General features: G+C 40.5%; 1 protein-coding gene across 9 annotated transcripts in view; it reads right to left on the bottom strand.

The window, feature by feature from the left end:
• Nucleotides 1–25524, bottom strand: part of SCMH1 (Scm polycomb group protein homolog 1) — a 137053-nt gene that overhangs the window by 82822 nt on the left and 28707 nt on the right. For 4 of the 9 annotated variants that reach the window (XM_079777391.1, XM_079777390.1, XM_079777386.1 and 1 more), the window contains exons 2-6: nucleotides 25131–25212; nucleotides 18708–18833; nucleotides 12988–13056; nucleotides 12536–12559; nucleotides 1743–1813 (exon numbers count right to left, since the gene is read on the bottom strand). In XM_079777391.1, coding sequence (XP_079633517.1) covers nucleotides 1743–1813; nucleotides 12536–12559; nucleotides 12988–13056; nucleotides 18708–18720 — 177 coding nt within the window. In that variant the 5' untranslated portion in view covers nucleotides 18721–18833; nucleotides 25131–25212. Of the gene's footprint in view, nucleotides 1–1742; nucleotides 1814–2760; nucleotides 2904–12535; nucleotides 12560–12987; nucleotides 13061–18707; nucleotides 18834–25130; nucleotides 25213–25524 lie in introns of those variants that run through there. The other 5 variants (XM_079777384.1, XM_079777387.1, XM_079777385.1 and 2 more) reach the window with 5 other exon arrangements.

Genomic DNA, 25524 nt, shown 5'->3' on the forward strand with positions numbered 1-25524 from the left:
AGTATAATATGAGTCTTTAAATATCTTCCATGTTCCCTGCTAAACTTTTGAACATAACTGTTTTAATATTTTTGCCTGCTATTCTAAGATCTCATAGGTTCTAAGTCGGTTTATTGATTGATTATTCTGCTCATTATTGATTATATTTTCCAGCCTCTTTACATACCTGGCTTGATCAGATACCAGACACTGTGAATTTTACCTGTTGGGTACTAGATATATATTTATTATTGTTGACATTATTACAGATGTCTCCCATACCCCTGCTGCCCTCCTTGGGGTGCTAGATATTTTTGCATTCCCTTCTTGTGCTTTGTTCCTAGATGCAACTAAGTTACTTGGAAATAATTTGATCATTTTGAGTCTTGCTTTATGATTTGCTTGGCAGGCTCAGAACAGTGCTCACTTTAAGGCTAAATATTTACCACTACTGAGCAAAATTTTCCTGAGTATTCCACCCAATGCCATGTGAACTGAGATTTCCAGTCTAGTTGGTGGGACCAGGTACTATTCCTAGCCTAGTGCCAGGATTTATTCCATTTAAACCTTTCAGATGGTTTTTCCCTTGGCTTTGGGTAGCTGCCTCACATGCACATACTGAACAATAGTACTTTGCTGAATACTTGAAGGGAGATTTCTGCACATCTCTGTTGTTTGCTTTCTGCGCAGCTCTCTTCTCTCTGGCAATGTGTTCTGAAAATTCTAGCCACCTTGGTTTCCTGGACTCTCAGTTCTATATCCTCAAATTACGGAGTACTGGGCTCAATCTCTCTTAAGGTAGTAAGCTGGGAAATCATAAGGGGCTCCATCTTCCAGAGATCACTGTGATTGGTTGCTTGATTTTCAGTTACTTGAAAATCAGTTTAATATATTTTGTCTTTTTAAAAATTATTTTAGATGGGAACATGAATTTAGCCCCTATTATTTCAAATGAGCAGAAGCCCTGAATTGTACTTTTATTTAGAGCATAGATAAGATTCAAACTCAAAGTAAAATGTTGACAGTTTGAGGAAATAATCATTAGTACCAGAGGGAGATGTAAATTGCTCTGTTTAGTAGCAGTACAGTCTTTGCTTATCATCCTTATCATGTACAGATATAGTTAATACCATCTATGTGTTGTGTGAGGCACTTAATTCTATGTGGAAAGCTCTGAATGGCCTCTGATGAGCTCCTCAAACACTCCCCCTACCCTGATGGGACTCAGTACCAGTATTGTTATGAAAAGAAATGATTGTGGCAAGGATGTTGAGTACAGAGAAACAAATACTGCTCTCCTTTTAAGAACTGTCTAAGGCAGCAGTTGCCAACCTTTCGGACCTCATGGACCACCAGTGATCCACGGACTACCGGTTGGTGACCACTGCTCCAAAGGTTTCCTTAAACCAGCAGTCGCCAACCTTTTAGACTTCATGGACCAACAGTGGTCCGCGGACCAAGGGCTATAACTATGTATTCTATCTGTCTGATTAAATAGCAATAGTAAAAATTAGTTATTGTTTTCAGTAACACAGAATATCTTCAAGGAGGTGAAGAAGAAAAAGGTATTATTTGGAATGAAGTTGAGGAGAATGTCTGTTGCCAAAACTCCTAGTGAGTTTTGAGTTGTATTCTCCCCATAGAAGTTTACTCTAGGGCCTTCAGGTGAGAAGCCCATGGCTCCCACCTCATGTTTTGCTTGTCTAAGGATCAGAAAAAGTCTACTTGCCTCCCACCTACTAAGGATGTTGAGAATCAATTACCTGCTTGAAGCAATGGACAGGCGCTGGGACTGAACATGTTTCTTTTAGGTATTTGTCCCAGGTAAAATGACCTGTAAAGGAAATAGAAATCTCTATCACAGTCAACTTCCTAAAAAATGCTTTCAGGATGTAATCTACACTAAACATTAAGCTATTTTCAGACTGGTTTGGAGCACAACAAAACTTAACTTTTCCTTTTTGGGGTTCAAAGGAATATTAGGGTCAGGAATCTAGATGACCTGAGTGGATCATTTTAGATGAATGTTTTTAAATCATGTCTAAAGATGACCTGAGGGGTTTTTCATGTTAGTTCCTAAAGTGATCCAAAATGTCACAGCAAGATAAAACAGTGTCTCAAAGAAGTGCTCAGGAAGCTCATGGAAACAGAACAGAACAGGTAGGAAATGGATGAGAAGATTCCTTCTGAACAACCTGATTCCTGGAAAGGTCACTTATTGCCATCAGGGGATAGCATTTAAACCCAATATGGTTGGATCCCATTTCAGAAAAAAAAAATTAAATTCAATTACACACACACACACACACACACACACACACACACACACACACACAAGGTAAGAGCATTTAAGGGCAGGAAAAGCCAAAATGAGTGAGATTATACTTGCATCCTCAGTCTAAAAATTGGGTTTGTCTCTCCCACTCCCACCCCACTCCCATCCCTGCCAATGTTGCATTGCTTTGAGGTACAATATGACAAAGATCTGGTAATTTAGAGAAAACTAGGTCCTGCGTAGCATTTCTGATTATAGTAACTAAAAAATAGGTTGGGGGAGGGGTGTCCACCAAATCTTCTAGCCTGTTGAAGTGGCCTTAGAGCCTCTCAAAGTTTACGGAACACTGCATTAAGGAAGCAATCTTTAAAGTGACATTATCCTGGGGCCAGGGAAACATTTTAAGGGACAGACGACTATTGAATATATATCTTATTGGATCACCAAAGATTACCAAGTTCTTTATTAAAGGTTAAACCAGTTACCAATCTCCCCCTAATACCCACCTAGAGGAGACCCCATGATGGAGCAGAGAAGGTCCCAGAGACTCTCACAAGCTAAAACACTGTAGCAAACCAGCATTTCTTGAAGTTTCCTCTGCAGTGGAGCAGCACAGGGCCCCTTTGGGCCATGCAAAAAGCACTAGATGCTGGGAATAAAAATGAGTCACTGAATGATAAAATCTAAATCACTTCAAAGGTGATGCCAAGACTATATACTCTATTGACTCCCTTTCCCACCACCATTAACCAAGCCAAATAGATTTGGCCAGAAATCACAGTCAGTTCTAAGCCATTTCATGAACTGGCCAATGATTAATCATCATGAAGAGATAGTTTGTCCATAGGGTAAATGAGATGGATTATTTTCTGGAGTCAAGATTTAAAGAGATCAGAATTTAATAGAGTTTGCTCTTAGCTGAGATGGCCCTAACACAAGGATTGAATACATTTTATCACTATTTGCTGTTAGAAAAAGGAAACATTATAAATTATTATTCCATTCTTACAAAGGATTAAGTCAAATAATGAGGAGTCTTGGATAGCCAGCCACCTCTAACTATGGAACACTTAAAATACGGTTAGTGTGAATGAGGTATTATATTTTAAATTTTATTTAATTTTAAAAATAAATACCTACATGTGCTAACAGCTACTATACTAGGTTTAGAGGTTTGGTCAGTCCTGGGTAATTGCTCGTATTAGCTTGAGTTCTAACCAAAAGCACCCAAGGGACTTTGGTTTTAAGACTTATGGCAGCATCAGGGATACCAAAATAATTAGGGTATTAATTACAGTTCTCTATTATACATATCAATTATGGTAATCAATCCCTGTTTACAGGCAAGAAACCTCACATCTACCCCCATTTAGGGAACACCCTATTACCAACAGAATGAACAGAAATTTCTTTGTTAAAAGTAGTTCACCCATTGCGAAGGCTGACTGGCTTGAACCATGCCTAGATTAGTATTTTTCTTATATTTGACTAGGCTATTTAAGACTTAGTCCCCTATTATCAAATAAATTGCAAAATAAGTTAATTTGTAAGAATATTTGAGCATCTCCTATAATGCCCATAATGGAGACAAACATCATGTCTACCACATCTTCAAGCACCAAAATGACCACAAAAGAAACAGGACAGACCTTGCTGGTTTAGCTCAGTGAGTAGAGCGTCAGTCTGTGGACTGAAGGGTCCTGGGTTCAATTCCGGTCAAGGGCACATGCTCGGGTTGCGGGCTCGGTCCCCAGTGGGGGGCATGCAAGAGGCAGCCAATCAATGACTCTCATCATTGATGTTTCTATCTTTCTCTCCCTCTCTCAAATCAATAAAAATAAAAAATAAAAAGGAATAAGACAGGCAGCCAAGTATACATTAGGGGTTGGCAAACTTTCTGTGAAGAATCAGATAGTAAACATTTCATGCTTTGTGGGTCATACCGTCTCTGCCACAAATACTCAATTCTGCCATGTAGTGTGAAAATAGCTACAGACAATATGTAAATGAATAAGCATGACTCTGTTCCACTAAAATTTTACAGGCAGTGGGCTAGATGTGACCTGCCTGCCAACCCCTAGATACTGTGGAGAGTGGCTACAGTGTTTGGACAGGTTCAAGCCTCGGACTAATGAGAGGGCACAGTGCTCTCATTGCCACGTGCAAGTCCCAGCTTGGAGGGCAGAGCCCTCCCAGCACAATTATGGCCAGAGGCTATAGTTGTAAGCTTGAACCTATGGTCCGAACACGTGGCCCCACGTGTCTGAGTGATGTGGGCTTGATAGAGTTCAGGTGCATGTAATTGAGTAGATTCGAAACCCACGAGAACATTGTAACCACGCCCTTACTTTGCCTCATGGATTCTGGCTATAAAATAAAGAGACAGCTTACAGGCCATGGTGCTGTCGCTAGCTCTCCATCAGAGAGGGCAGTGTCCCACCCAGACCCAGCTTTCTTCTCTAGTCTGTCTTTTCTAAATCCTTCACCGCCCCCACTCAGGTTCACCCTTGGCCATGCTGGCATGGCACATGTGGCGCCCAAACACGGCCTGAGTATGGGGGAATTGTAATTGTGGGGTGAAAGAAGGCTCCCTTAAGGCACGCGTGCAGAAAGTGAAGGTAGGGTAGGGAGCGAGGTTCGGTTATTACTGGGTGTAAAACATGGGACAATGCTTAGTGAAGCAGTAGAAAATAGATAAGAAATAAGGTAGAAAAACAGAAAAAGAAGAGGATCCCTAAAACAATGCTTATTGAAGCATTTTTTAAATTAAAAACAGATCTGTAAAGCATAATTGTCATTTAAAGAGAATAAGAGAAAGTAGAAAATAAGCGGTAGAAAATAGTAGAAAATAAGAGATATATCGTTGTGAACTGTAAAGCAAAGGATGGAAATCCTGGTCAGCAGGATGTTTAAAGCCAGGCCAGGACATTTTGTTAAGGACTGTAAAGCAAAAGATGGAAATCAAAAGGCCACAGGAAGTGGGAGCAAGCAACCTGGACTGTGTCCAAGATGCAGGAAAGGAAAGCATTGGGTAAAGGAATGCCGCTCCAAGACTGATGTTGATGGTGATCCATTGCCCATTAGAAAGGCAAACTGTAAGCGGGGCCAGCCCCAGCCCCACCAGGTAGAGGGGACTGTATTATCGACCCTACTGCAGCCTTTCCAGCCGGCTCAGTCCCAAAGCCAACTGTCCAAGCAGCCTGATCCAGGGGACCAGCCTTGCATTGATGACATCTTCGCATCGCGGCATCTTACTACGCAAGTGACTGAGCTATCAACATGGAGTCAGCTGAAGAAGATGACTGAGGCCAAGCAGATGGTAGAAAAGCAAGGAGTGGAAGCTACTCCTTCAACCATGTTTATGGCAATGCTAACGTTGGTGAGCTGCCAGTCTTCTGTAAAGTCTTGGCACAGCTAAATCTAAGGACTCTGAGATATCCTGAAAATGTTAACATGTCTGAAGTTTGGTTTTTCTCTCATTGCTGTGTTGCATTGGCATTGTTTTATTATTGTTTTATTAATAGCCAGAGTTTTGTTCTCTCTTGTTGCTGTATTACATTAATATTACTGTATTGGTTGTTCTGTTAATAGCCAGAAGTTTGTTCTTGATGTTTTGGTTATGCTATGTAATTTGCCTAGAGCTTTTGATGATGTAAATAGAAGTGTTTAAAAACAAAAAAAGGGGGGATATGTGAAGAGCGGCTACAGTGTTTGGACAGGTTCAAACCTCGGACTAATGAGAGGGCACAGTCCTCTCATTGCCACGTGCAAGTCCCAGCTTGGAGGGCAGAGCCCTCCCAGCACAATTATAGCCAGAGGCTATAGTTGTAAGCTTGAACCTATGGTCCGAACACGTGGCCCCACGTGTCTGAGTGATGTGGGCTTGATAGAGTTCAGGTGCATGTGATTGAGTAGATTCGAAACTCATAAGAACATTGTAACCACGCCCTTACTTTGCCTCGTGGATTCTGGCTATAAAATAAAGAGACAGCTTACAGGCCATGGCACTGCCTCTCTCCATCAGAGAGGACAGTGTCCTATCCAGACTCAGCTTTCATTCTTTTGTCTGTCTTTTCTCAATCCTTCACCACCCCCTCTCAGGCTCACCGAACCTGGCTGAGCTGGCTCGGCACAAGATACATCATTGATTCCTAAATGTTGCTTATCATCAGAGTCTCCTGAATAATTTTTCTCATTTCTTTAAAGAGAGTTCTGGGCCCCATCTTCAGAGGATCCCCATCTTCAATAGTCTCCAAGAGGTGTGAGAATCTGTACTTTCAAAAGCTCATTAGATTATTATGGTCAACATCTGTGTCTATAAACTATGAGTATAGTTGAAAAAATGTGATATTGAGAGTCAGAAGATGTCAGCTAAAGTCTTGTTTCTACAAATAATTATCTTGGACAAATTACTTAATTTTTCCAAGCATCAGTATGTTCATCTAAAGATAGAGATAATACCTATCTCACAAGATTGTACATATATTTATTCATTCAACAAATATTTATTTAACTTCCAAGTGCAAAAGCACTGTATTCATTGTTAAGGGAACAAGACAGACATGGTTCCTAAGTTCACAGAGCTTGCAGTTAGAGATAAGCAGAGATAATAAATAAATAATAACACAAATAATCTGATATAATTACAATAAATTTAAGCTAATGAAGTAGTACAGTTTGCCTTGTGAATGCAAAACAGGGAAATATAATTCATACTTGGGGTCAAGAATTATTGTGAAGCCCTGGATGGTGTGGCTCAGCAGTTAGAGTGTTGGCTTGAGCACCAAAGAGTTGCAGGTTTCATGCAGGTTCAATCCCCTGCACATGCGGGAGGCAACCAATCAATGTCTCTCTCACATCAATGTTTCTTTCTCTCTCCTTCTCTCTCTCTCTCTTTTTCTTCTCTCTTTTCCCTTCTCCCTCACCCCCCTCTGCTCTAAGGATCAATGGAAAAAATATCCTCAGGTGAGGATTAAATATAAAAAGAATTATTGTGAAGATTATTAACTAATGTTAAATATAATTGTTTCAATTATTCATTCAACTGATGTTTGAGTATCCTCTATGTGTTGAATTCTAAGTGCTGGGATAAAACAGGAGGCACCTGTCCTCATGGAATTTACATTATGGTACATGATGAGACACAATGAATACATAAACAAATAAGGTCATAAGTGATAAGAACTTGAAGGAAATAAAATAATGTGATGGACAGATAGAGACTAGGAATTATCTTAGATGGTGAAGTTATGGACAGATGCTCTACAGAGGAAACATTTGAGCTGAGACCTTACAGATGGGAAAAAAAAACCAGCCATCTAATTTATATTACTGAATAATTCTAATGAAAATGTTTTATAAACTATACACACACAACATGATAGTTACATCTATTATTAGGAAATAATACCCCCAAAATGTAAAGTACAAGAGATCCACTTAGTTGAATTTGTGAATCCCTTTCTCTAATAGTTATTCATTCAACAAATATTTATTGAGCACCTACTATATGCCAAGCCTGGTTCTGGGGACTGGTGATAGATGCATAGCAAAGAACAAAACAGCCAAAGTCTCTGCTCATAAGAAGCTTACATTCTAAAGGGGAAGAGAGGCAATAAATAAACAAATAATATATATTGTAGGGAGCGGTTATAGGGTTAAGCCTCGGACTGACCTATGGCAAAGTTGCAAACAAGTCCCAGCTTGGAGGGCACAGCCCTCTACGCATAATTAAGCTTGATCTTGTGACTGCTTCCTAGATCTTTCCTGGGTAGCTAATTGGCTGTGGGAGGTGCAGCAAGTGCTGCCAAAACAAGTGAAACTTACAAGAACATTGTAAATTACCTTGTTTGCCCCTGACTATAAATAAAGCATCAGCTTTGCAGTCTGGCTCTGTTCTGTGGCCTCAGCAAGGCACAGAAGATCCACCTAGACCCAGCTTATTCTCTGTCTGTCTTTTCTTCATCCTTCACCAGCCCTCCCTCAGGCTCGCCGAACCCTTGGCTGTGCTGGCATGGCACAATATATCAGCTGGTACCGAGGGTAACACAGACACTAGATAATAATTACATAATTCCTGGACCTTTTCAAATAAAGAAATAATAAAGCAAAGTAAGAGGAAAAGAGAGTGCCAAGAATGTGTTGGCAATTTAGATAGGATGGTCAAGAAAGGAATCTTGATGAAGTGATAGAAAAATTAAGACCTAAAAGGTTCCTCCAGCCTCTACTTTAATACTACAATGACGAGAAACATTATTTGCTACTAGAGGCCCGGTGAATGAAATTCGTGCATGGGGGGGGGGTTTCCCTCAGCCCATCCTGCACCCTCTCCAATCTGGGAACCCTCGGGGTCCAACTGCCAGTTTAGGCCCGATCCCACAATCTGGGACCACTGGCTCCTAACCGCTCACCTGCCTGCCCTTAACCATTCTGCCTGCCTGCCTGGTCGCCCCTAATCACTCTGCCTGCCTGCCTGATCGCCCCCTAACCACTCTCCCCTGCTGGCCTGATCACCCCTGACCACTCTCCCCTGCCGGCCTGATCACCCTGACCGCTCTCCACTGCCGGCCTGATCACCCCTGACTGCTCTCCCGCCGGCCTAATAGCTCCTAACCACCTCTGCCTCGGCCCCCGCCACCATGGCTTTGTCTGGAAGGACATCCGGAAGACATCCAGTCTAATTAGCATATTACCCTTTTATTAGTATAGATTGTTTAATGGTACAAATGGATAGACTTTAACTTTTTAAAAAATTTATCTTTATTGTTGATAGTATTACAGATGGACACAGACAACAGACTTTAACTTTTATAGTCAGCCAAAGTCTGCCTTCTTCTAACTCATAGTCTTTAGGCCAGAAATTCTACTCCAAGATTACTGTCTGAAGTGTTCCATTGTTTATATGTACTATAATTTACATAATTTAACAGTAGTAATTTGTTAAATACTACTGATGATCATTTAAGTGTTTTCTAATTTTTGATGAGGATCTGTCTTTGTGCACACATCTTTTACCATTTTTAAGATTAACTCCTCAAGGTAAATTCCTAAAAGTGATATTAATGGACAAACAGTAGGCATATATTATATTATCATACAACTAGAGGCCTGGTGCATGAACATTCGTGCATTTGGGGGAGGGGCGTTGTCCCTCAGCCCGGCCTGTGACCTCTCGCAGTCCAGAACCCCTTGGGGGATGTCTACCTGCCAGCTTAGGCCCGCTCCCTGGGGGATCAGGCCTAAGCTGGCAGTTTGACATCCCTCTGGTAGCCTGGGAGCCCTTGGGGGATGTCTGACTCAGGGAGCGGGCCTAAGCCATTAGTCAGACATCCTTAGCACTGCCACGGAGGCGGGAGAGGCTCTTGCCACTGCCGCTGCGCTGGCCAGCCATGAGCCGGCTTCTGGTTGAGCGGTGCCCCCCCCCCCGTGGAAGTGCATTGATCACCAGGGGGCAGCTCCTGCATTGAGCATCTGCCTCCTGGTGGTGAGTGTGCATCATAGTGACCGATCATTCGCCATTAGGGTCAATTTGCATATTACCCTTTTATTATATAGGATTCCTACAATACATAAGGACTATGTTCCTTGCAAAAACTCTTTTAACCATTTCCATAATTTTGATAAATCTTAGTGAGGAAAAAAAGAAAATACACATGCTTTTATTTGCAATTCTTTGATTACTAATAAAGTTGAAGATCTTTTTAGGCTTATTAGTCAATATTTATTTTATTTTGTCATTTTCACTGAGGTATTCTATTTATTCAAGATTCTAAGAGTTCTTTGTATATTAATGATATCAGTCCTTTGTCTATCATATATGTTGAAGACATTTGTCTCAATCTGATAGGATTTGCCCTTATATTCCTCAACCTTTTTTTTTTTTTATGGCTTCTGGTTTTCATATCATACTTTCCTTACTTCAATATAATAAAATATTAACCCATGTTTTCTTCTAGGATTTCTCAGGTTTCTTTTTTTTTTTTACATTTAAATGTTTTATCTATTTGGAATTTACTCTGTGAGACAAATGAGGCAAACATGGAGCTTTCCTTTTCATCTTTATTCAATAAGTGTGCTTCAACATCATTTATTGAATAAATCATTTTGTCCACTGATTTACAATGTTACATTGATCATATGTTAATTTCTTATATATACTTGGATCTATTTCTGGACTCTATATTCTGTTCCTCTCATCAGTCAGTCTATTCCAGCACCTGGAATACTTTGTTTCATATAATTTCATAATCAATTTAAATATCTGATAGAGCAAGTTCTTTTCAAAGTCATATCCTCAACCCTATGTATTCTTGGCACTTTCAAATGGTTAATAAGTTGTGGCACACCCAGCCTTAATAAAACCCAGTTATTCTAAAATGACCAAAGCTAAATTTTTGAGATACACAGTAGTTCATTCTTAAAAACATTGTTCATAAGGCTTTTAGATCAATAGCTTGATATTTGTTAATTTATCATCTAAAAATAAAACACCAAACCAAAAAAAAAAAAAAAGAATTTCTGGCTTTACCTGTCTTCCCAGGTAAAAAAAAATCCATCCACATCCCTGTCTCCTATAACATCATACTCACACCTTTATTTTCATGCTCATCACATTATATCATAATTGCTTAAGGATAGGGCTATCTTTTATTAATTTTTTTAAATCATCACTGTTTAACAAAGTACCTGAAACTTAATAGAAGCTAAATAAAAGTTGAGTGAATGAAAAAAAGCAAGCAAGTTCTCTTTTCTGGACTAGTAAATTTATACCTGGGATAGTTACTGAAAAGCATTAAAATAATAATCCTCCAACTTTGAAAAGTATTTAAGTATTTAAGATGTTTTCACATCCATTTAGCTTATGTAACACTAGAGGCCCAGTGCATGAAAATTCATGCACTAGAGGGGGTCCCTCAGCCCGGCCTGCCCCCTCTCACAGTCTGGGAGCCCTCGGGGGTGGGAGGTGACTCGGCGATCAGGGGAAGGCAACGCCCCATCACACCTCTACTGCTGCCACTGCCGGCAGCACCAGACTGGGCCAGCCCTGGTTACCTGAGCCTCGGGGTGTCCTGGGCAGCTGGGGGGCTGGGGAACTCCGGAGGCAGGCGCGTGGAGCAGCCGGGCCCACCTGGCCTTGCCGCATGCCTGCTGCCCTGGCGGGACTGAGGGGACTGGGCGCCGCCATCTTGTGGCTGTGGGCACCGCCATCTTTGACGGCATGGCAGTCAATTAGCATATTCCCTGCTTATTGGCTTTGGGCGCCGCCATCTTTGAGGGCATGGCAGTCAATTAGCATATTCCCTCCTTATTGGCTGTGGGTGCTGCCATCTTTACGACGGCGTGAGGGTCAATTAGCATATCCCCCTCTTTATTAGACAGGATTCTTAACAACTCTGTTAAGTAGGCAGAATGGATTATTATCTCCATTTGTCAAGTCCAAAAACTAAGGATCAGAGTCACAAAGTTTCTAAGAGGCAGAGTTGGCTTTCAAAGAACCCAGAAGTTCTGGCTCCTACTCTAATGTTCTACTACTTTATGTTATTTTTATCAGTGGGCAGTGAAAGTAATATGTTATTAAAAGAAAAAGTGGAGGAAGCAAATAGACAATAACAGAGCTCAACAAATGAAGTAGCAGTAACAAAATATATAAAAATACTTGAACAAAAATTGATAAAGGCATCAGGCTATCAATATACATGTAACATGTAGAAAAATTTTAAAGAACTCTAAGAAGTTAAGACCGATGTTTATATAGGAACCTTGAAAGCTGATAGAGAAATATCAATATCAATATTTCTCAAATCCTACTCCTAAAGTACACTATGCAGGGATGAAAACCAAATGCAATATTAGCCTGACTCTTGTTATTTGATATTTTGATATTTTAGTTTTTATTTAATTAAAAATTTAGAATATCCTTAGGTTTCATTTCAGTTCAATATCTCTCATAAATAATTTCTTTGGGGAATATCCTACCAAATTCTTATTTATGGATGGTGGGGGTTTGTTTTAGTTCTGGATTTAGTAAATTATGAGGTTACTTCCAGTTTAGTTCAGTTCCCATCCTCCTTATAATTAAATCCCACCCTCTTCCTTTCTGTTAGCTTGATCTTTGGCCTCCTGATAAAGAGGTTTTGACATAGCAGCAGAGATGAATTACATGGGCTCATTATGTAGAGAAGAGCACAGGATACACTAGTTTGAGACAGACACATGGAATTCTTTTCCTAGTTATAATCTAATCCCTGGTTTAGTAACAGAAACACAAGAAAAATATCTTACCTAACTCCAGGATGTCAGTAGCTTCTATTAAAGAAAAAAATGTCACAGCATAAGTCATCATGACAAACATACCAAAATGATAGAAAAGTGAAGATTGGGGGGTAAAACGAGGGCTTAAGAGTTTGTCTAGTCCAATTCTCCCATTTTAAAAGACATTAAGTTTAGTAGTAATACTTGTAGAAGTATACCACCCAAGCCTCTTAAAAACTATGGAAGTCCAGAGAAGCTAACTAACTATGCCTAAAGCTATGAAGCTAATTTGGGATTATCTGTACTTAGAATCTAAAATTCCTGATTTCCAATTCAAAACAAAGCATATTGCTTTTGACAGATACCTCTATAAATGACAATATTTGCTTTTGTTTTAACCAGTGAATTCTTTGTACACTCAAAGGTTTTATGGTAAGAGATGCCAGATAAGTCTTCCATGCTAAACAGGATATTTTTCTTACCTTGATATTGGGATGCAGACTCCAACAGATGACCATATTTGTGTTTTCTAACATCATTCCAGTCTATTTCTGTGGGAAATAAAAAAAGAAGTCAGGTGCAAAGAAAATATAAGATTCAATACTTCTCCAATGGAGGAGTACGTACTAATAGTTTCTGATAAAGTACTTCTGAGACTCTATTCTAAGGAAATAATCTAAGATACAGAAAAAAAGGTTTTTATTTTAAAAGCTTCTGTAGTGTTTATAAATAACAAAAAAGGGGGAAGGGAATACTTAAATGTTCACAAGAGAAGGCTAATTAAGTTACTGCAATACATTCACTTGACAACGTATTTTGCAGCTCTTAAACTTTTACAAAGGCTAAACAACAAAACAGGAAAATGTTTAAGTTATAATGTTATCTGTTAAAATATGGGATAAAAATTATATTCATGGAATAATAACAATTATGTAAAAAATGAAAAACAAAGAACACCCCTGTTATGAACTAATTTGTGTGCCCCAAAAATTCATGTTGAAATCCTCCCTTGTATCTTAATGTGACCATTTGGAGGGTCTTTAAGCAGGTAATTAACTTAAAATTAGGTCATTAGGGTGGGCCCTAATCTAATATGACGGGCATCCATATAAGAGAAAATTCGGACACAGACCAGGACAAAGAAAAGATGATGTAAAGACACAGGAAGAAGACAGACAGCTATAAGCCAAGGAGAGAGGACTCAGAAAGAAAATTACGTCCGAAACCTTGATCTTGGACTTCCAGCTTCCAGAACTGTGAGAAAATAAATTTGTATTATTTAAATCACCCAATCTGTAGTCTTTTCCCCCTTTCTATTTTCTAATTTCATATATTTAAATTTTTTCTATAAAGAGGATACATAACATATAATGGAAATACATTTTCCTTGTTTGAAAATTTAGATTAGTCTATTGACTTTCTCACCATCAATCACCCATCAAATTTTCACTTCTCTTCCTACCCAGCTCAGATTCCGTGATCTCTCATTAAAATCACTTCCTGCAAACACTCTTGACCCCCTACAAGCCTCAATCCTAACTTTGGTTTAAGCCCCTTATTCCCCTATACCATGCCTATCCCAACAGTTCAGTACTGAAGAAAAACAAATGCAAGTTTACTGGTCTCACTTTAAACTCATGGCCATAACTCTCAAATGCTACTTAACACCATCTGCAAATCACACCACGTTCCCTACTTGCTTTTCTACTTTCCAAAAAACAAATTCATATGCCTTTCTCTCTCCTCATACTCCAAATATCCCCTCCCTCACCTTTGCTCTTAGGGGAGTACATTAATTCAGGGTTCATTGAGAAAACAACAAAAAGGGATAGGAACCTTCAACATGCCACTCATTTCAGAAAGGTACACATCTTATTTAGTGGTATACTAGTATCCCCATTGCATAGTATAGTAGTAGGTTCTCAGTTAACATTTGGTGAATGAATGAAGCTACTCATTCATCATTCTTTCTGACTGTCTCCTGTTGCTGTGGATAAAGTGTCCTTGTTTTTATCAAAAGTCAACCCTCATTTCTTGCTCCAGATCTCATTTCCTCTCCTCCTCTTAGGGCTTTGCAAATACTCCCCTGCTAATAGATCGTTTGCATCAGCATTCTTACTACTCCTTCACCTATCAAAACAAATAAAGACAAAAACCCAATAAACACCACCTCTTAATCTGACATATCTCTCTCCTGCTATGTCCTTCAACTTTTCTCTCCTTCATAGGAAAACTTACTTTATTTTTTTCCCAATGAAAATGAAATGTTTTAATTATTCCAATTAAAATCCAACAAATATGGTTGGATTATATTTTTAAAAAACATGCTATTTACAAGAGATAAACCTCAAATATAAAAAGGGAAGAACAGAAGAATATACTAAAAAAATACTGCCAACAAAAATGAGTTGAGGTAGTTATATTAGGATCAGATAAAGTAAGCTTTAAAGCAAAATATTTCACTAGTTATAATGAGGTATATTTATTTTTTTCCCTTTAAACAATAAAAAAGAAAAAAAAAAGAGAAAACTTATTTTAAGAGTTGTCTATAGTCAATGCCTTCTTACTTTCTCACATTATCGCCTCATTCAAAAAGGGTTTTTCTGCTCACAACCCGAGTGAGATAACTCACAAATTCCTATTTCCAGCACTGACCTCTTCTTGGAATTCCACACTTACATATACAATTACCTACAGACCATCTCTAAATGGTTATCAGTCAGATACTTCAAACAGAAGAGACTGAAACAGTCTGGCCAAAACAAAATGGCCTGTCTTGCCAACCTGTTCCCCTTTTTGTTTTCCCCAAACCAGTAAGTGGCATCTCTATCACCTAGTTGCTTAAGCCAGATATCCTTGAAATTATCCTTGATGCCTCTATTTCCTTTACATGCACATCCAATCCATCAGTAAGTTCTGTTGGCTCTTATCCCAAATCCATCTACTGCTCTTAATATCACCATTCACACGGTAGTTCAAGTCACAATTACCTCCACCCTGGAAAATTACAACAGCCTACTAACTTGTTTTCCTTTTTCCACTCTTGCCCTACTTCAACATATTCTCTACATAGGGGTTAAAGTGAGCATCATTTTAAAACATAAAATGTCATTTATCTGCTTTAGGACCTCCAACAGCTTCACACTGAGTTAAGGATACCTTACAAAGCTATGCAGGATCTGGCTCCTGTCACTCCTCTGGTCTTATGTATTATGACTTTTTCCTTTTCCACCACATTCCAGTTGAACTGGTCAGTGTCCCACTCCAAGTATGCGCCTTCTCTCCTGGTTTGAGGTCCCCTGTCTTTCTAGTAATCTGCCATGTCTGTTCTCCTCTAAATAATTATTAAAATTTACAAAGTTTATCAGGCTTAAAAATTGCTGACAGAGACAAAAGATATTAGGGTATCATAACTGAATTTATATTTAAAGTTTTTCACAATTATTTTTATAATTAGAAGGAATGTATCCTTAAAAATTATATACCAATATATAGTGTATTTATTTATACAATTTTTCAGTACTGTATGACTTAAGATGAGCTACCAATGTATGTAAAACTGCTTCAGGAAGCCATAATAAATAGAAATCAGGTTGCAAGATTAATAAAACAGTATTTAAAAGTGACTAATGCAGTTTAGAAAAAATATCTTAGTAAAGACAAAAAACAAAAGCCAGACTCAATGGTGAAGAAAAATGAATAAAATGACTTTAACTCGGTTGAAAGGTACCAAATAAAGTTCAATTTAAGACAATGAAAAAGGAACTTCTGAGAATATTTGAAACTCCTGGCACAAACTAGTGGAACCTAGAAAGCAGCACACAAAGAAGAAAAGGAGAGAAAACAAATTTACAAAGTGTGGAATTTACAAAATGCTTAATTTTAAAGCATCATCATAAATTATTCAATGGATTAGATAACTGTCCCTGTATCAATTTCTAAATGAACAGAATAGAATTCCACATATCAAAAAAGGAGCTAGTGCTCTAACCGGTTTGGCTCAGTGGATAGAGTATCGGCCTGCGGACTGAAGGGTCCCAGGTTCGATTCCGGTCAAGGGCATGTACCTTGGTTGCGGGCACATCCCCAGTAAGGGGCGTGCAGGAGGCAGCTGATCGATGTTCCTCTCTCATCGATGTTTCTAACTCTCTATCCCTCTCCCTTCCTCTCTGTAAAAAATCAATAAAATATATTTTTAAAAAAAAGGAGCTAGTGCCCAGCCAGTGTGGCTCAGTGGTTGAGCGTCGATCTATGAACCAGGAGGCCATGGTTTGATTTCCAGTCAAGGCAAATCCCTGGGTTGCAGGCTTGGTCCCCAGAGAGGGGCGTGCAGGAGGCAGCTGATCAATTATTCTCTGTCATCATTGATGTTTCCCTCTCTTGTTCCTTCTCCCTCTTCTCTGAAATCAATAAAAAAATATTTTTAAAAAATTTTAAAGAGGAACTAGTCATAACTTTTCAAGCATTCTAAGCATAATGGCCATGTTTCAGAGTATATTATGATATGTAGCTACTATTTTTAAATAACTAGTTTTGTTTTATTTCCTTTTACCAGGCAGGGTATTTCTTCTCTGGTAGTCCTTTTCCCAGTTAACAGTAACAATTCAGAAACCTGAAATCCTTTTTAATTGTCTGCACTCCCTGGCCTTCCAAATCAACTAGGTTATCAAATTATATCATTTCTACCTCTAAAATGGCCATTTCCTCTGCTCCTAATCTGAGTTAAGATTGCATTATCTCTCACCTTGACCAATAAAAACAGTTACTTAATTCCTGTTTGATCTCACTTCCTTTCAACCCATACTTTGGTATTAATTTTCTAAAATTTGGATAGGATAAAACTTGTCACTACCTCATTTAAAAGCCTTCAAAGATCAAGTCCTAAACTCTATCTATACTAATAAAAGCCTAGGTGGCCCTCGTGCCTTCACAAGATGGCTGCCCAATGTCGTCACAAGATGGCCGGCAGGGGAGGGCAGTTGGGGCCAACAGGCCAGCAGGGGAGGGCAGTTGAGGCCAACCAGGCCTGCAGGGGAGGGCAGTTGGGGGCCATTGGGCGGGCAGGGGAGGGTTACTGCGGGCAATCAGGCAGGCAAGTGGTTAGGAGCCAGCAGTCCTGGATTGTGAGAGGATGTCCGACTTCCCGTTTAGGTACCATGCTAGAAACTTTGCATTATGTTATTTTACTTAAACTAGAGGCCCAGTGCACGAATTCATGCATGGGTGGGGTCCCTTGGGGTGGCCTGTGGAGATCGGGCCCCAGCTCGTGCCCTCAGCCTCTCAACCCCAGCTTGCTGATTGCCCTGCAGACGGCGACCAGCAGCAGCGGTGGGGGCAGGGCTGCCTCCCGGCTCCCAGGCACTGAGGGAGCCAGGTGAAGGGTCCGGCTCCGATCGATCACCCTGCAGGCAGGATGGTGGAGCAGGTGAGGGGGCTGCGCCAGGCCAAGGCAGGTTGCCAGGCGGGGCTGCGGGGCTCCGGGGCTGTGAGGCTAGGGACACAAGCTGGGGCTGAGAGGCTGAGGGCGCGAGCTGGGGCCCGATCTCCGCAGGCCACCCCAAGGGACCCCACCCGTGCATGAATTCATGCACTGGGCCTCTAGTTTAAGTAAAATAACGTAATGCAAAGTTTCTAGCATGGTACCTAACATGGATAAAAAATTCATTAAATAGGTTTTCTTTCTTTCCTTTCTTAATAATAATCTCTAGTACAGTTGAACCATTATAGAAATATTTTTAAGTATTTAAAAAGCAAAACTTCCACCCAGCCGGTGTGGCTCAGTGGTTGAATGTTGACCTATGAACCAGGAGGTTACCATTCGATTATGGGTCAGGGTACACGCTGAGGTTGGAAGCTTGATCCCCAGTGGGGGGCATGCAGGAGGCAGCCGATCAATGATTCTCTCTCATCACTGATGTTTCTATCTTTCTCTCCCTCTCCCTTCCTCTCTGAAATCAATACAAATATATATAAAAATAAATAAAATAACACTGAATGTCAAGTATAATTGAAAATTAAAAAAAAAAAGCAAAACTTCCAACCTCCTTTCATGACCTGAAAAATTCATGCTAATGACAAAAATGGCATCATGGCTAACAGAAAAGGATAATGAATAATCTAATTAGTAATGAGAAATTCTTTAAATTCAGTCCTTGCTAAGGCTCTTAATCCCTCTTACCTCTAAAGGTAAAAAGATACTTACCACTAGGCTGCATAGTCAATGAAAAACTGGACAAGGTGTTAAGAAGTTTGGGATTTATCCCTGGATCCACCAATACCTTGCTCTGACCTCTGACAAGTCAGTTTCTCTGTATGTTAATTTCTCCATCTGTAAAGTTGGGGTGGGAAAGAAGTGGACATTTGTTACCCTGTAAAGTACTGAGACTTTTAGCTATTAATAAAATAGGCTACATTATAAGAAAAGTAGGACAGACACAATTTTTTTGCTTATTAGACTATCTCAGTGTTAGACAGTACCTTATAGCAAGTACCACAGGTTTAATTTAACTAAGCCTCAATATCTGCAGAGATAAAGAATATAGATACTTGCTACATTTGTTCCCATGAAAATGTTTAATATAAATATAATTTCCAATTAGGTTAAGCCAGAAAAATCAAAAGATATTCAAACACCATAAACATAATGTAACGAACTGATCTGTGTTCCCACAAAATTCATATGTTAAAGTTCTAATCTCCAATGTGACTGTATTTGGAGATAGGGCTTTTAAGGAAATAACTAAAGTTAAATGAGGTCATAGAGGTGGAGCTCTAATCTGACAGTACTAGTGTCATAAGAAGAGAATGATCTCTCTCTCTCTCTCTCTCTCTCTCTCTCTCTCTCTCTCTCTCTCTCTCCTCTTCCTCTTTCCACTCCCTCCACAAAGACATACAGAGAAAAAGGCCAGATGAGGACACCTGTCTGTAAGTCAAGGAGAGATGCCTCACCAGAAACCAGCCCTGCAAACACCCTGACCTTGGACTTCTAGCCTTAGGAACTGTGAAAAAATAAGTTTCAGCCACCCAGTCTGTGGCATTTTGTTATGGCAGACCTCCCTGTCTAATACACATGGCCATAGGACAAATGAGGCTGTAGTAATTCTCGGAGTACTTCATACAACAGTCATCAGTTTCCAAGTTGCCCTAAAGAACCTTTAATCTTTCTTTTACAAAATAAAAACAAAACAAAATATTGAACTGAAAGTTAAATTTATTTATTTTTTTGTTACTCTTCACTCAAGGATATTTTTTCCATTGATTGTTTTAAAGAGAGTGGAAGGAAGGGAAGGGAAGGGGGAGAGAGAGAAAACATTGGTGTGAGAAAGACACATCAATTGGTTGTCTCCTGCATACAGTCCCAACTGGGGCCAGGGATCGAACCTGCAACCCAGGTATCTGCCACACCGGCCAGGGCTTGAAGTTATAATTTTATCCTGTTTTGAATATCAACTTTATTTTTTCTTAAAGTACTTAGGCAAGTAATTAATTGTCCTGAGCTTCAGTTTTTTAATCAGTAAAATAGGAATGCAATCTTAATGCTACTTGCTTCACTAAGTTGTTGTGAGGAACAAATGAAAAAAAATGGCTTTAAAAGTGCATAATACAACACGCAAAATACAGATAATAGAGATTATTCAGGAAAAACTTGCTGTTTACTACTTTTCTCAGAGAGAAAACTCAGAATTGGAATAATATAATGTATTTACAAAAAGGACATTAGAACCCCTGTTACTAGTTAGCCCCTAAGGATTCTAATACTCACAATATTAGGACAGACACAAGTTTTGATTGGGACCTTTAAAAATTATGGTAATGTGATTTACTTGGGGGAAGTGAAAACGCCTCTGTTTATTTCAAAATACAGTAATGACACTAAGGGGCTGGAGTAAGAAGACTAACCTGAGTCCTTTGATGTCCAGAGCCCTGAAACATTAAGACAGGAGTCTCTGCAACATCCTAGAAAATATACCCTCTTTTGATTTCTGAGAAAGGAGTGCAGGAGCATAGACTAGGAACATCTAAAGCAGTGCTGTCCAATATAACTGTCAGTGATAATGAAAATGTTCTACATCTGCACTGTCTAATGAGTAGCCACTAGTCACATGTGGCTATGCAGCACCTAAATGTGTGTAGAATTACTGAAGAGCTGCATTTTTAATCGTATTTAATTTTCATTAAATTTAAATACATGCATGTTCAGTGGCTACAATATTGAACAGTGCAGATCTAGAGAATGTAAAGATTCTAGTATTAGAAACCTTTGAGATAAAGATCCTATCTAATAAAAAGAGTAATATGCAAATTAACCATCACTCTGCTACACCAATAAGCCACACCCACCAGCCAGGCCCACTAGCCAATCAGGAGCAAATATGCAAATAAACCCAACCAAGATGACTACAGCCACATAGAGCAGGAGGGAGGCTTGGGTTTCCCAGGCAATGGAGGAAGCCAAGCTTTCCGCCTGCCCTTGCCGGCCTAGGCCTCCACTCAAGGCTACAAAGTTTCAATTATAGAAGGAAAACAAATCCAAACAGAAATGGCAGCAGCCACGGAGCTAGAAAGAGCGGGAGGCTAGTGTTGCCCCTGGCGATGGAGGAAGCCAAGCTTTCCGCACACCCTGGCTCGCCCAGGCCTCCGCTTAAGGCTACAAAGTTTCAATTATAGAAGATACATAAACCCCAACAGAAATGGCTGCTGCCACGGAGCAAGCAGAAAGCTTGGCTCTGCTCCAGGCTACAAAGTTTCAATTGTAGAAGATAAATAAACCCCAGATACCAGGGCCTCTGCTTGGGTTGCCAGGGGGCGTGGCCGGCCTGCAAACCACCACAGGCTCCTCGCCCAGGCCGCCCCACGCCCCAAGGGAACCCCCACCCTGATCCGGGACACCCTTCAGGACAAACCAGCCGGTCCCCACCCATGCACCAGGCCTCTATCCTATCTAATAAAAGAGTAATATGCAGATTGACCATCACTCCAACACACAAGATTGCTGCCCCCATGTGGTCTAAGATCCTGGCCCCATGTGGACACAAGATGGCCACCACAAGATGGCCAGCAGGGGAGGGCAGTTGGGAGAGACCAGGCCGGCAGAGGAGGGAAGTTGGGGGTGACCGGGCATGCAGGGAGGGGCAGTTGGGGGGGACCCAGGCCTGCAGTGGAGAGCAGTTGGGGGGGACCAGGCCTGCAGGAGAGGGCAGTTAGGGGTGACCAGGCCTGCAAGGGACGGCAGTTAGGGGCAAACAGGCTGGCAGGAGAGCAGTTAGGCATCAATCAGGCTGGAAGGGGAGTGGTTAGGGGGTGATCAGGCTGGCAGGCAGAAGCGGTTAGGGGCAATCAGGAAGGCAGGCAGGTGAGCAGTTGGGAGCCAGCAGTCCTGGATTGTGAGAGGGATGTCTGACTGCCCGTTTAGGCCCGATCCCACTGGGCAGTTGGACATCCCTCAAGAGGTCCCAGATTGGAGAGGGTGCAGGCTGGGCTGAGGGACAACACCCCCCCCATGCACGAATTTCGTGCACCGGGCCTCTAGTAATATATAATAGAAAAATATACAAGGCTATGGAAACATCCTTTTGAAATGTGACAAAACAATTACAATAGGTCATACCTTGAAGCAAGAAAAAAATTCTTTATACCCTACATAATAAAAGGGTAATATGCAAATTAACCATCACTCCGCTACGCCCACAATTGGGCCGGCAGGAGGTGTGGGGGGTGGGACTCCCGCCAGCCCCATTGGCCACCGCTGAGGGGGGACCGATGGGGCCGGCGGAAGGCGCGGGTGGTGGGACTCGGGGTGGCCGATTGCGCCGGTGGGAGGAGCGGGGAGCCGGGACTCGCGAGTCCCCACCCCCCGCTCCTCTCGCTGGCCCAATGGGCTGCCGCTGAGGGGGAACTGATGGGGCCAGCGGGAGGCACGGGCGGCGGGACTCGGGTGGCCGATCGGGCCGGCGGAAGGCGCTCCGATCAGCGGGTGGCCAGAGCCAAGGCCTGGGTCCCAGGTGCCAGAGGAAAACTGGTGCCGGCAGCCAGGTGAAGGAAGGTCTATTGCACAAATCTTCATGCAACGGGCTTCTAGTATTGTGATATTAAGAAAAAAATCAGCCCTAGCTGGCTTGGTTCAGTGGATAGAGCATCAGCCTGCAGACTGAAGGATCCCAGGTTCGATTCCAGACAAGGGCACATGCCAGGTTGTGGGCTTGATCCTCAGTAAGGAATGTGCAGGAGGCAGCCAATCAATGATTCTCTCTCATCATTGATGCTTCTCTCTCTCTCTCTCTCCCTCTCCCTTCCTCTCTGAAATCAATAAAAAAGAGGAAAAAAAAAGAAAAAAATCAGCCCAGCCGGTGTGGCTCAGTGGTTGAGCATTGATTTATGAACCAGGAGGTCATGGTTTTATTCCTGGTCAAGGCACATGCCCCGGGTTTCGGGCTCGATCCCCAGGGTGGGGCGTGTATGAGGCAGCTGATCGATGATTCTCTCTCATCACTGATGTTTCCATCTCTCTTTCTCCCTCTCTCTTCCTCTCTGAAATCAATAAAAATGTATTTTAAAAAATCAGTTGTAAATTATCTCTTATATATTAAAATAGCAGTAATAATAATTATTAATAATTATTATTACTGCTATTAATAATTATTACTAGCATTATATAGCTCTTATTTTTAAGTGTTTACTATGTGCCAGATACTGTGCTAAGTATTTCAATAAGACCATCCTCCCCCGTTTGATACCACTTAGTATGGTATCATTATTCATTTTTACAAATAAGGAAATGATACCAGGGAGGTTGATTAACTTTCTGAAAGTTCGGTCAGAAGGCAGAATTTGAACAAAAACTATGCTCTTAACAGCACCATCTTTATCCTCAAAGTAAGTAAACAAATGAAAAAGAAACCTTACAAATGTTTCTAATACAAATTAGCCCAGCATGGGAAGAACTACAATCAAATGTGAATGTGAATCTTCCACCCATTTTACTATAGTAAAAACTGACATTTGATCTGGACACTGAATAAGATTAGATATTGTCTGGGATTAAATAAGGTAAAATTAAGTTAAACAGAGGATGTTCATAGGAACTGTATTTTAAATTATTCATAGAGCTTGGAAAATAATGCAGGCTTACATGCACATACCAATGAGAGACAAGGTGAGGAAGGGAAAGGAGGAAGAGAACAGGGAAGGAAGAATGTTTCTCCCAGAAATGTAAACTGGAAAGTAGAAAAAGAAGAATCAAATGTACTTCTGAAAACCCATTATGACAAGATAGAACTCTTTCAGTGTTAGGTAACAGTTGTGGTTTTAATAAACCACAAGCCTAAGCCGATATGCACAGAAATCAAATTGAAATGTTGAGAGCTGAACAACTGTCCCACTGTGGTCATGGATGACAAGCTACGGGGAGGCAGGAGATAAGACAGAGGACTGGTCTGGGATGTGCCACTAATCAGCCACTCTCTCATTAGCAAGTATTCCTAGTGCCTCTCACCTGATCCTTTGCCTCTAGCTTTCCATTTATTTTGCTCCATTCATAGATGAGTGTGATGAGATGGTAATATTCCTCTGGGATGATCCACCAGAAGAGGGGAGAGGGGAGGCAAGGTAGGCAATCACATTCGCCAAGAAAGCAATAAATCCTGTCTTGTGCATTCAGCAGATGTGAACAAAGAAGATGGAGCAGATCTCTCCTTGGTGACTCCCTCCCCCACTCTCTCTGTAGCAATTATGCATCTCTGCAGTGCACACAGAGAGACCCCTAGAGAACATCAATATTTCCTTTAACAAGTAAGCAGCTAACAACGAGTGGCTAATGAAAATGCAGAGAAGCCATAACTCTCTTTGTTGCTTCTTGAACAAGATCATTGGCATCAATGGTGCCACATCATACTTCCTGGAAATGCATAGTGTGTTAGGACAATAGCCAGTAGTTTATTATAGATGTAAAAGAATAGGGTAAGGTACAGAGATAAGTGACAGGAAGTGATTGAGATGAGAATAGAAAAGTAGGTAGGCAGCAACTTGTGAAGAGCCTTGTTTGCTAAACTAAGACAATGGCATATTACATACTAAAGCGTTTTATGTCATCCTAAAGATCATGTTAGACATTCAATATCAAGATATATTGAATTATTAATGGTATTTTACATCTATAAAGGGGCTTTAACTATTTTCACAGACTTTTACATACATTATTTCAAATGTTCATACAGCTTCCATACTTACATGTTTACTAAATTCTGATACTGATTATGAACTTACAATGTGAGAAGGGTAAGATTTAGAAGCAAAAGATCTAGGACTATATCTTGCCATTCATAGTAACACGATTTTGAATAGTCTAATAAACCTTCATTGTTTCCATGAAACAGGAATAGCAATAGTACCCACTTCATAAAATTACTGTAAAGACTATATGAGATAATTCTGTGAAGAGCACTTTGCAAACTATAAAGAGCTGCATAAATAACATGCAGGACTTGTCACAATTGCAGGATAAATTGGCAAGAAAGGGTGAGATTCTTTTATTCACTCTAGTTGTTTTTTTTGTGTGACACGTCCATTAATACAAAGCCTAACAGAGGGTAACGCTCTATTTCTCTTAGGTATAAATACAGGTTCTGACCTTTTCGAGGATCTTATTTTTGCATGGTACCATCAGCTATACCAAATAGGGAATCGTTTTTCCTTTAGTAAGATGGAGAAATCTAGAAGCAAACGATAGAAAAAATTAGAAATGTGAACAAGTACAGTAGACCAAAGAAGACAGACAGTGAAATTAGGTTTTTATCAGAGGAAACCAGCAGTCTGGACACCCAGACATAGTTTCCCAAGGGCAGCAATATGGTTAGGTTTCCAATTTCCAGGATCCTTCCCTCAGCTTTGTGGATTCAAAATCCTAATTATGTTACAAATAGAATAGAATCTTGATAGATCTATAGGCCATTAAATAATAATAGGTAAACTGAAATGTTCATTTATTAATTTACTGTGAGAAATATGACAGCCACATGAACTAA

Source organism: Cnephaeus nilssonii, assembly GCF_951640355.1.
Source record: "Cnephaeus nilssonii genome assembly, chromosome: 7".
NCBI lineage: Eukaryota > Metazoa > Chordata > Mammalia > Chiroptera > Vespertilionidae > Cnephaeus > Cnephaeus nilssonii.